We start from the raw sequence: 13,288 nt of genomic DNA on the forward strand, positions 1-13,288 counted from the left end.
TCTGGAGGGCAATGTGGCAGCTCCTCAGGAAGCTAAGTATAGAACTGCCCTGTTATCTAGAAATCACGTTACTAGGTATGTACTCAGAGGAACTGAAGGCAGGGATATGAATAGACATTTGTACACCTATATATATGGCAACATTATTCACAACTGCCAATGGATGGAGGTGCCAAGGGTCCAGGGACTGATGAGCAGAAGGGAAGACTGTGGTGTATATATGCAATGGAATATTGTGTGGCTGCAGAAAGGAATGAAGTTGTGATGCATGAAACGAGTGAATGAACCTTCAGGACATTGTTGAGTGAAATAAGCCAGAAACAAAAGATATTGTATGGTCTCACTAATATGAATTAACTCTAATGAGCAAACTCTTAAAGTTGGGCAGGGATTGGGCAACTGATGCTTAAGGAGCACAGAATGCTCAATAAAGTTGATTGTAAAGGTTCAAAAATGGATAGCACAGTACTATTGTGAGGATAGCACAATATTCTAAGTGTAATTAACAAAGCTGAGTGTGAGTATAGTTGAAAGAGGAAGGCTAGAGTCGTGTATGTCAGCAGAAGGAAAGCTAGTGGATAAAAACTGGGACTGGATAACTAAGCAAAACCTAAAATAGACAATGATGGTGGCTAACTGTATAAATATAAGAAAACTAGAACAAACGTATGTCACTATTACAAGTTGTTGATAATAGAGTGGTACATGGTAAAAAAAAATACAATGGAAACTAAGGTCTATAGTTAACAGTAACATTGTAATATTCTTGTATTAATGGTAACAAAGGCACTATACCAAAGCTAAATGTCAATAATAGGGGGACATAAAGGGCATCAGACTTTTTCTCTGGAAGAAATGAGAATGTTCTCGTGTTAAATGTAGTGGTGAATACAGAACTACGTGATTATACTAAGACCCATTGATTGTACACTTAAGATGGATTGTATGGTGCGTGAATAAAACTGTTAAAAAAAAACCATATTGAAGCTGGTATAAGAACCAGTTAAAAAAATTTGAAAATTTGATATTATCTGTAGAATATATGTTTTAACATACCCTGTCAGGGGATATTAAAAACCTATGCATTGTGAGGTGTTGGACTTCCTCACCTGGATTGTTGCTGATGTTCTCACAAACATCGGGGACTGAAGGCTTGATGTACTGGGCCCTCTGTCTTGGGGCTGGCCCCTATGAAGCATACTGCTGCAAGGAGAAGCTAAACCCGCTTATAATTGTGCCTAAGAGTCTCCCCTTGAGTGCCTCTTTGTTGCTCAGTCATGGCCCTCTCTCTCTAACTAAGCCACCTTGGCGGGTGATCTCGCTGCCCTCCCCACTACGTGGGACCTGACTCCCAGGGATGTAAATCTCCCTGGCAACACAGGATATGACTCCTGGGGATGAATCTGGACCCTGCATTGTGGGATTGAGAACATCTTCTTGACCAAAAGGGAGATGCGAAATGAAACGAAATAAAGTTTCAGTGGCTGAGAGATTTCAAATGGAGTCAAGAGGTCTCTCTGGTGGACATTCTTACGCACTATATAGATAACATTTTTTAGGTTTTAATGTATTGGAATAGCTAGAAGTAAATACCTGAAACTACCAAACTCCAACCCAGTAGCCTTGACTCTTGAAGACGATTGTATAACAATACAGCTTACAAGAGGTGACGGTGTGATTGTGAAAACCCTGTGGATCGCACTCTCTTTAGCCAGTGTACGGATGGATGAGTAGAAAAATGGGGACAAAAACTAAATGAAAAATAGGGTGGGATGGGGGGGTGGTGATTTGGGTGTTCTTTTTTTTTATTTTTATTTTTTATTCTGATTCTGATTCTTTCTGATGTAAGGAAAATGTTCAAAAACAGATTGGGGTGATGAATGCACAACTATAAGATGGTACTGGGAACAGCTGATTGTACACCATGGATGACAGTATGGTATCTGAATATATCTCAATAAAACTGAAGTTAAAAAAAAAAACAAAAAAAACCTATGCATTGTAAATATAGTATACAGGAAAATTCACATCTCTACACATCGGGTTTGTAAAGTTAGTCTCAGGTGTTTATACATTTGCAGAATTTTTATTTGTTATCCTTAATTATATGGTTAATGAGTTTTAATTTTATGTTATACTGCTTATTACCACAAGAAGCCACAGAAAGTATTTGCATCAACGGTATCCAAGACCTTACCAACTTTCATTTGAAGAACTCATCAGTGTTGCCACAAATTGAAAAAGTCTGGAAGAAATAATCTCTACCCTGCCCAGATAGCTCCTTTGCCTGCCTAGCTGCAGGAAAGAACTTAAAAACTTCCTCTGAATGCTCACAGAAGAAATCTTTATGTCAACTATAGTCTTTTTTTTTTCCTTATTGACAACTCTTAGTTAAGAGCATACACTTTGGGAATAATCAAAAGTAATAAGAGGGGAAAAAAAAAGGGTTCATTTTAATGTATGTGAATTAAACCTCAATAAAGTTAATTTTTTTAAAAGTCCATCTTTAGTTCCAGTGAGTTGAAATGCCACCTTTATTGTAAGAAATCATTTTGAAAGGGGGAAAATGTCAAATTTGACTCCAATTTAAAAACGGACCAAAAGGCAATATGCAAATATAATCATGTAACAATACTTACTTAAAAGGATTGAAAATCTCTGCCTTAATTTAATTGGCCTATGAAATAAATATGAAGAGCCAATACCCTTATTTATGTCTAGAATTATGAAAAATATGACACACATCTAAAGGGTTGCAGTGGCAAAAATCCTCAAACACTAAACTGTAATGTTATTCCAGACAGTCTCCTTCTCCTCACTGTGCTTTTTTCTGCAGCAGAGCCTCTCTACTTTTGCTTCTGCCTGTAACTGACCATAAATGAAACTGATATAAAGTCAATGCAAGTAATCTGTTCCTATTCTTAAAAAAGTAAACATTTTACATCTTTCCTTTTAAAAATCCAAAGTTGTGTTTTACTTATGTAGTGTGATTCATTTTCAGTTGTGTCAGTAAGTGGGGGGAATGTGAGAATAGTTCCAAATTTTTTACCTAAATGTATGGTGAATATAGTTTGCATAAAGTATATTAACATCAACAACATTTTTTGATCCAGTAAAAATATCTGACTTCACTGATCATAATTATTACTTACTACCTTACTTTTGGTCTTTAAACTTTATTCATTTAAATGATGCTTGCTATTATTATAAATTTGATGTTTGTAGTTTATGAATATCATGAGAAAAATAAATGCATCATGCGAACTTAAAGAAAAATACAAAAGTGTCTTAAAACAACTCTGTCATGCATCAAAATACATGAAAAAAGCACTAGATAGTCTACATCTATAAAGCTATCAGCCTGGTTTAATACATTTCAAGCATGGACTTCTTTTCTATTTTGGCTTTAACCATGGAATTTTTTTCTATTCCACTAACAATTAAGTAAAGCTGTCAAAGTAAGCCAAATATAAATTAGATCTTGTTAACATCTAATTTTAAAATGTTTCAATTTCCTTTAAACAAAGAATGGTAGCCATCAAGAAGCAGAAAATCCTACAATAATTTCATTATGTTCAGAAGAGTCAGAATTGAACACTGTTTTAGCCCCCTATAATTAGTAAGAGGAAAGCATTTTATAGTAAGAACATGGATTCCAAATATAACATACAATTTTAAGGAGTTCCCTTACAAACTGTCATGCTTGAGTTTTACTACTCAACAAAGAAGGTAGTTTCTGAAAAAAATCACAAATATCAACTGCTAATCTTTAATAAGTTCTCAAATCCATATTGACTAACACATTATCATTCCTTCCATTAATGGAGATAACATTGTATATTAGTGTTGTACCTAAGTTTCATCTTTGCTTTATGGTCATTTTTTTGAACTCTTACATTTTTGTGACATTCCTTTAGCAAGTTAATCAAGATGTTGCATTCTTCAGTGTGCAAGTGTGGAGATAAGTCGGGATGCATCTTTAGAAGGTGATGAATCACAGCAGAACAACCTGTGGATACAAGAGTGTCTTAAATATACATAAATATATTTGTTAATGTGACCTAAAACTATTTTCAGTAAGAACCTGCTGTGACTTTTATCAGACAAGAATGTTGACCATTAATTAGCTGTGTGACCTCAGGCAAGATATTAAACTTGAGCTTCAGCCTCCTTATCCAATGATTTAACAAATTCAGCAAGCTATCAGGCATGTTTAGAGAAACTGCAAGTTCAGAAATAGAAGAGAAGGAATCCTCAAGAACCCAACCCTGGAAGTAAGTGCTCAAACGGAAAAAGCTTACCTATGTTAGCACACCTAACTTCAAATATATTCTCCACATTCCTGAAGATCATTACAACTCACTTCATTCAGAGGAAATTCTACCAATTAAAGGGAATTGGCTTATTGATCCTTTTAATAATGTATATTCATCTGAGAGAACATAAAGGGCCATTAGTCAGTCTCACATTAGTGTGACTTTAGACTGTTTTCTTTGTAACATGTAGCTGAGAAAGCCTAAACTAAACAATGAAGTGAAACAAGAAGCGAAAAATTTCTTCTGAAAGTTTAAATGGACATTTGCAAACTGGTGTTCATGGAGGCAGCAATCATGATTTGCCATGGGTGGAGGTGACCTAAGGGTATGTAGACTGAGGAACAGAATGGTGAACTGTGGTGTATGCATACAATGGAATATTGAGCAACTACGAGAAGGAGTGAAGCTGTGAGACACACAACGAGGTGAATGGATCCTGTACACAGCATTTGAGTGAAGTATGCCAGAAATAAAGGCAGGCACTATAATGCATCACCAATATGGACTAACTACAACAAAGTGTAAACTCAGAATTGAATCTTAGAATATAGCCTAACGTGGACTTGATTATTATAATGGTCCCTAGATTGTAAGCTCTTACAGAAGTCAACTCTATTCCTGAATTGTAATGCCTATCTCTAAACTCTGAGATGCTGATCCCTTAGTGTATGACCTGATTGGTCTCTGGGACAATGCGTATCTCCAAGACACCTGAAACTCGGAGCTAGAGCTCAGCAGATACGAATGTCAGTATTAGTGCATACAGCAACTGTTTAAAAAAAGCTGAAAAAGAGCCCAGACTTCAATTAGTGATATGAATGAAGCAGATCTGGTTAAGACTAGGGCAAACTGGGCCAAAGGGTAAAGGTCGAAACTGACTGTGTTTTAAAACTTCAACTTCCATGTGAGACCAAGGGAAGAAATGTCTATTTGGTGCAGGATCTATATTTTCTAAACAGTATAACTCTACAGTTGGTTTGTTCAAACACCACGATTGCATGGAGCTTTGAATAGGAAGTGAGATATGGTGGGTTAGTATAGGTTAGAGTGAAATAGTGACACATCCCAAAGTAATTTGGGCAGAGAATAAAAAAACATTTACAGCTCTCCCCCCACCGAGGAGCTGGGGGAAGGTACAGAAGTGTTGGACTTCCTCACCTGGACTGGTGTTGATGTTGTCACAAACATTGGGACTGGCGGTTGATCTGTCGAGCCCTCGATCATGGGACTTGCCCTTGTGGGGCTCATTACTGCAAAGGAGAGGCTAAACTTGCATATAATTGTGCCTAAGAGTCTCCCCCTGAGTACCTCTTTGTTGCTCAGATGTGGCCCTCTCTCTCTCACTGAGCCACCTCGGCAGGTGAACTCACTGCCCTCCCCACTAAGTGGGACCCGACTCCCAGGAGTGTATATCTCCCTGGAAATGCAGGATATGACTCCCGGGGAAGAATCTGGACCCAGCATCATGGGATTGAGAATATCTTCTTGACCAAAAGGGGGATGGAAAATGAGACGAAATACTTTCAGTGGCTGAGAGATTCCAAGTGGAGTCAAGAGGTCACTCTGGTGGACATTCTTATGCACTATATAAATAACACCTCTTAGGTTTTAATGTATTGGAAAAGCTAGAAGTAAATACCTGAAACTACCAAACTCCAACCCAGTAGTCTGGACTCCTGTAGATTACAAGGGGTAACGGTGTGATTGTGAAGGCCTTGTGGATCACACTCCCTTTGTCTAGTGTGTGGATGAATGGGTAGAAAAGTGGGGACAAAAACTAAATGACAACAAATGGGATGGGATGGGGGGGATGATTTGGGTGTTCTTTTTTCACTTTTATTTTTTATTCTTGTTCTGGTTCTTTCTGATGTAAGGAAAATGTTCAGAGATAGATTATGGTGATGAACGCATAACTATGTTATCATACTGTGGACAGTGGACTGTAAGATTGTATGGTGTGTGAATGTATTTCAATAAAGCTGAATTTAATAAAAAAAACAAAACAAAACAAAAAAAACCTAAATGACAAATAGGGTGGAATGGGAGGATAATCTGGGTGTTCTTTTTTTTACTTTTATTTTTTTATTCTTATTCTGATTCTTTCTGATGTAAGGAAAATGTTCAGAAATAGACTGTGGTGATGAATGCATAACTATATGATCATACTGTGAACAGTTGATTGTATACCATGGATGATTGTATGGTATGTGAATATATTTCAGTAAAACTGAATTAAAAAAAAAAAAAATTTCTTCTGAAAGTTTAAATTAAGCAGCTAACTCCATAAAGCAAAATTATTACACTGAAAACAGAAACCCTGAAATTAAGTTTAATTGGTTCATTCACAAAAGTAGAAAATTAGCAGCCAAGGTCAAATGAAACGTTTGCTATAATTATGCAGCACTATTCACCTATTATTTTTTTCTTTACCTAGTCTTTTAATTCACAAAAGATTATCAAAAGAAAGAACTAACTAATTGCTTTAATCTTTTAGAAGTTCCAAGAAAGAAAACATGGGAGAAAATCCTGACTCAAGTTGGGCAAAGAGTTCTTAGCTATAATATCAAAAGCACAGTCCAAAAAAGAAAAGTTGACAAAAAATGCATAAAAACTCATCAAAATGTAAAACCTTTGCACTTCAAAAACACCATTAAATTGCTAAATGGATACAGATGAGTTGATGAAAAAGTTTTGGAAATAGTAATGATGGTTGCACAACACTGTAAATACAATTAATGCCACTGAATTGTACACTTAAAAATAGTTAAAATGGCAAATTTTAGGTTACATACATTTTACCAAAATAAATTATTTTAAAAGTTAAATAAATGAAAAGACAAGTCACAGACTGAAGAAAAATCTGCAAATTATGTGATAAAAGACTTGTATCCAAAATATAAAAGAATACTTACAAAGCAATAGGACAAATGACCCAACTTTTAGAAACAGGCAAAAAAAAAAAAAAGGCCAAGGATTTGAATAGATGTCTCAGCAAAGATGATGTAGGAATGGTTAATTAGTTACATGAAAAAATGCTCAACACCATTAGATGTGAGGAAAATGCAAATTAAAACCACACCCACCAGAATAGCTATAATCAAAAAGTCAAACAATACCAAGTGTTGGTTAGGATGTGGAGAAAATGGACCTCACACATTGCTATTGGGAATGCAAAACACTACAGACTCTTTAGAAAACAATTTGACATTTTTAAAAAGGTTAAACATAAGCCCATAATTGCATTCCTAGCAATCTACTCAAGACAAACGAAATCATATGTCTGGACAAAGACATGTATGTTCCCAGCAGCATTATTCATAACAGCCCCAAACAGGAAACAACCTAATGTCCAAGCAAGTAAATGGGTAAACAAAATTAGTGTTTATCAGTTAAACAGAATCATCCAGTTATCTCGGACTCTACCACCTTACTTCTTTATGTTCCTTAACCCTGTGTCTGAGAGTAAGTACTAAAACAATCTCCAACATGGATGAACCTCAAAAGCTAAATCAAAGAGACCAGATAAAGAGTGCATACTATGATTCCATTATGAAATGTCTAGAAAAAAGGGCAAATTTATAAAAATGAAAAGCAGATTGCCTAAGGCTGAGGGTGAGAGTGGGGATTAAGTTATAAAGAGGCACAAAGGACCCTTTTTGGTGATAGAAATGTTTTATAACTGGGATGTGGTAATGGCTGTACAACTATATAAATTTACTATATTCACTTACAATGGTGAATTTTATGGTATGTAAATCAAACCTCAAGAAAGCTGTTAAAAAGTTGCTAGAAATTCAAACTGTCCATCCACCTCCTATTCCCAACAAATAAAATCCTAAAAATGACAAACATATAATTCCAGAGGTTATAGTATCACTACTTTTCAGATTTCAACTTATAAAAATACCAGGCCACTGTTCCATTCAGTAACTACTCAACAAATGCATGTGCACACATACACACACGCACAACTGCCAAAGATGGCAAATCAGGCCATTGTACCCAGCTAAGTATACGAATACTTGAAATGGAAACTGGAAATGCTGCCATTTTTGTTTGCCTGCCACCAATTACAAAGTCTTTAATGATAATTTATTTGCCTCTGAAAAACAAAGTTTCATACAGCTCAGAAATTAAAGGCATCTAATATTGTACCAATGTTACACACCTCTATGCATGCAAAGTATTAGTTATCTGGTTTCTGCCTCATTAAATTATTCTGAAGGAAAACGTACACTGTTTTAGTCACCTAAAAAATGTCTTTAACATTTAATCTTACAAATGTATTTGACAAACTATTTTTGCACATTTCTATTAGCCAGACCTCGAGTTTATGTTTTTACAGTTCAGAAACAAGTTTATGATGTATTAAAATGATCTCTTTAATTGGCAAAGTAAATACTTGAGAAGACACATACTTTGGCTGCTGAAATACACATATATATGTATACTGTATATAAGTACAAAGACATATTATGATATATATTTTCCCTAATCCATAACAAAAGTCTACTTCAAATATGTAGGCTCAATCAGGGTTCCAACCCTAGCTGAGCTCTTTTGACTCTGTCAAAGAATACGATGGTTTACTTGTTTCCTTTTCCTATTCTTCTTGGTGTAAGCTTTTACCTAAATCTCTAAACACCTTATCCCTTATCTAATAAATTCCTTACTTTACCCATCATTCCCCTCTTCCCTCCCCCATATCTTTTTGGCTAGATATTTTCTTCTTCCCCTTTCCCTCTACCCACACTTTGACCTGTACTTCCTTCCACCCATCTTGTGTCATCTGGCTATGACTAACTGTTGGTACACACATAGATGTACAGCTGTACTCTTGGGTGTAATATACAAAGCATGGCAATAAAACAATGGCACTGTTCTCTCAGAACACATTTAAATGAGTGCTGACATCTTCCAGTAATCAACTTTAAAAAGCCTATTCTAATGACACTATCATAACTCGAAGTATCTGTTATGAACTGAAGAAAAGCTAAATATAAAGTCTAAATATATATTACATATTCTTATTTTTAAGATTTCTTTAAAGCCATAAAAAATGTTTATATTATTAGTTTAGAAAATTATTTGTTGAACACTTATCATTTGCTAGGCACAAGTCTTATAATCCTTCCAACACCTCTGTGAGGTAGGTACACTTTTAAACTAGCCTGAACCGCTAGAAACTGCCTTTCTATAGATCAAAAATGCAATACCCATATTTTGCATAGGGAAACTAAGCTCTGGTTCCAGTAAGTGGCAGAGCTTCTACCCAACATCTTACCATTACAGAGTTTTCCCATGTTCAAAATAGAAAAGACCAGCCTTCACAGCTGTTTGTGAGTGAAATAAATTCAGAAAAAAAGAAAACATTTCCCAAAGAGCCCTAGTTGGCTACAAGTTCAATAGGTGCTAATTCTGGGGCCTAGGTTCCAGAGAAATCAATGTAGTATTATGTTGTATTTCTAGAAATAGAGGGTCTACCTAGATCAAGATAACGAACAATTCCATTGTTCTCATCACTGATCAGGCACATCCAGAATATCGACCATTTGAATATTCCTGGGGGCAGTGCTCAGGATGGAGATGGTTTTAAGAGGAAACCACTGATGAAGTTGGGAATATTTACCACCTAAGAGAGGTCTACAATAGATAAAAATACAGAAAAGAAATAGCCTGGTTAAAGATTTGAAGGGAGAAGACAAGTGGGTTTAAAGGCAAAAGGACTCAGCTATTTACAAGTTATATCACTTTGGTTACTTAATCTGAGACTGAAGTCTCCTATTCTGTAAAATGGAATTGGCTCTTGACCTATCTCTCACATTTGTCATAGGGTTTAAATAACATACATCAGAATTTCTGAAAAAGTAAATAGTGTGACACATGTCACTTGATGAGAGACAATGAACTGAATTTACTCTGTGATGTTTCCAAAGACAGGACTGGAAACCGAAGGGTAGAAGTTACAGTCATCTTCATGGAGCTGTCCAACAATGAAACAGGCTGCTGCATTACCTGTCACAATGTGCCAAAAAGAGATAGGCTTAAGGATGTCATAGAGGATATTCTTGCATTGCATTCTTAAATTTCTTCCTAAATCTAAGTATACAATTAAATGACTTTAAGCCATTTCCAAAATAAAATTCTCACCCAAAGAATAAACACTTGGAGAGGCTAGGCCTCCCTATGGTTGTGCCTAAGAGCCTCCTCCCGAATGCCTCTTTGTTGCTCAGATGTGGCCCTGTCTCTCTAGCTAAGCCAACTTGAAAGGTGAAATCACTGCCCTCCCCCCTACATGGGATCAGACACCCAGGGGAGTGAATCTCCCTGGCAACGTGGAATACGACTCCCGGGGAGGAATGTAGACCTGGCATCGTGGGTCGGAGAACATCTTCTTGACCAAAAGGGGGATGTGAAAGGAAATGAAATAAGCTTCAGTGGCAGAGAGATTCCAAAAGGAGCCGAGAGGTCACTCTGGTGGGCACTCTTACGCACACTTTAGACAACCCTTTTTAGGTTCTAAAGAATTGGGGTAGCTGGTGGTGGATACCTGAAACTATCAAACTACAACCCAGAACCCATGAATCTCGAAGACAGTTGTATAAAAATGTAGCTTATGAGGGGTGACAATGGGATTGGGAAAGCCATAAGGACCACACTCCACTTTGTCTAGTTTAGGGATGGATGAGTAGAAAAATAGGGGAAGGAAACAGACAGACAAAGGTACCCAGTGTTCTTTTTTACTTCAATTGCTCTTTTTCACTCTAATTATTATTCTTGTTATTTTTGTGTGTGTGCTAATGAAGGTGTCAGGGATTGATTTGGGTGATGAATGTACCACTATGTAATGGTACTGTAAACAATCGAAAGTACGATTTGTTTTGTATGACTGCGTGGTATGTGAATATATCTCAATAAAATGAAGATTAAAAAAAAAAAAAAGAACAAATACACCTGTAAAAGAAATGCCACTTTGATATGAGACTAGAAACTATTTTTGTTTTGTGGCTTTCTACATTTCCATCATTATTATTACTATTAACATTCTGCTTGGTCGATAGGACATGTTTGGTAATTGTTCAGTTGGGGAACAAGCCCCTAGGTGAGATATTTGTACTACAACCAGGTTTATTTAATGATTGTGGAAATGTTCCTGTAAATATGTATGGGGATATCTCTGTTCTTAAGAGAAATACTACAAGAATAATTAAAGAAACTGACATATTTTATACATAAAAAAAAAAAAAGAATAAACACTTGCTACCACTAAGAATCCTTAAAACAGTTTCAAAAGGGTAGTGCCAAAGAAATTACAAACAAAAGTGAAGAGAACACCAAACAAAAGTGAAGCAAACACTTATTTGCTATCAAGACCTATGCCTGGATGTTTGAAGTGAGAGAGAGATAAATTCCATTTAAACTGCTATTATTTAAACACAGTACTTCAGTACCACCTTTACACTGCATTTTGAAAACATTAGAAGGGTAAATTTGTCAAAATTACAACACCTCTCTCCCTGATAGTCCCCACTCACTTTCTCAAGGATGTACACTCATTTCAATGACTCCAAAACAGTCCACTGAAACACTTAAAAAATTTTCAGCTGTGACAATTAATTAATGACAATTAATGTTCTGATATCTAACAGGTTGCCTCAAAGCAATTTCAAGTTTTACTCTGGTAGGCTGGGAGGGTAGAAGTAGAGGGGTACTCTTACTGAAGATACAAAAATTATAGTCTTATTTTATTCAAGACTTCACTTTACTCTAAGATTCAGGTAAAATTTTCCTAATGAGTATTCTAGGATAGACAGCAGATTTCAACCACTAGGGGGCATAATTTTAGAAAATAAAGAAAGCAAGAATAAGAAATACATTAACTCTAGTAAAGAAAAAGGGTAAGCATTCTGATGTCACAGTTGAGCAGATGTATAATCAAAAGGGGGAAAACACTGGTACAAAGAGTTAAAAAAAAAGGGGGGGGCGTGTATTTTAAGGCCATTTGGTTTTTCTTTAAAAAGGTTTTGCTATTGTGTGGCTGCACCAGAAAGAACTTTCCACTAAAGGTGCAATTTCTAATGTTATTTTTAAACAAGCAAAAAACAAGGCCAGTAAGATATACCTTGTTCAAAGTCTGAAGAATCTGCTCCCCAGGGAAAACTGTAAACTAATGCTTAATGCTATTTAAAACATATTTTTTAAAAGCCTACATTTCAGAAAGCATCGCTATTAAATTACTATTGTCCAGTCTTTTCAAACTATGAAATGTTATTAGAGGTAGCAGGCATAGCAGGAGTCTACCTACCCTACCCACTTTTACTTATCACAGCCTCAAAGTGACCAAATGTAAACAGATGCTTCTGAGTAAGTGATTAGTGCTACAGACCATGCCACATCAGTGAGAGCAACCCAACCCCAACGTTGCCCAGAGGGACCTCAGAGACTCTAAATTCCACCAAATAAGTCTCAAGGAGTGGAACCCTGTGGTATCTTTCCAAGAACATTTATCCGCAGTTACTAGATACAGAGTACTCTGCCAAGTCATATGAATTTCAAAGAAAAAAATTAGTCCCTATATCTCAAAGGAGTAGTGAAGGAGTATTCTTGTAAATGCACAGTAAATTCCCAATGTTTGCTGAATGTTGAATTTATGATTAAAAGAAATTGAGAATTGGTACAGCTTACAATTGGTACACAGTAAAATAAGAATAGAGATATGGCCAATTTTAAATCCACTAAATAAGTAAAAAATCCTGAATTTACATGAAAGGAGATATAAAGGATGTCACAACAGAATTCCTTTGCCAGTGTAAGCTTCTTTTATCCATTTAAAGTGAAAGTTTCCAAAACTTCTATTTGCTTAAGACTCTTCATAGAACACCTATTGTGAAAATACAAGCACAATAATCTTGAAACCCAATAAAGGGGTTTTCAATGTCTACTTTTCTTGAAAAGTGTACTGTTGGAAAAGT

At 35.9% G+C, this 13,288-nt stretch overlaps 1 protein-coding gene across 3 annotated transcripts in view; it reads right to left on the bottom strand.

Moving 5' to 3' along the window:
- The window catches only part of CMC2 (C-X9-C motif containing 2), a 31,610-nt gene that overhangs the window by 17,535 nt on the left and 787 nt on the right, over positions 1–13,288 (bottom strand). For 2 of the 3 annotated variants that reach the window (XM_037816408.1, XM_037816409.1), the window contains one exon: positions 3,897–4,009. In XM_037816408.1, coding sequence (XP_037672336.1) covers positions 3,897–3,977 — 81 coding nt within the window. In that variant the 5' untranslated portion in view covers positions 3,978–4,009. Of the gene's footprint in view, positions 1–3,896; positions 4,010–10,234; positions 10,332–13,288 lie in introns of all 3 variants that reach the window. The other variant, XM_037816407.1, reaches the window with a different exon arrangement.

The sequence above is a fragment of the Choloepus didactylus genome, chromosome 22, assembly GCF_015220235.1.
Source record: "Choloepus didactylus isolate mChoDid1 chromosome 22, mChoDid1.pri, whole genome shotgun sequence".
In the NCBI taxonomy this organism is placed as follows: Eukaryota; Metazoa; Chordata; class Mammalia; order Pilosa; family Megalonychidae; genus Choloepus; species Choloepus didactylus.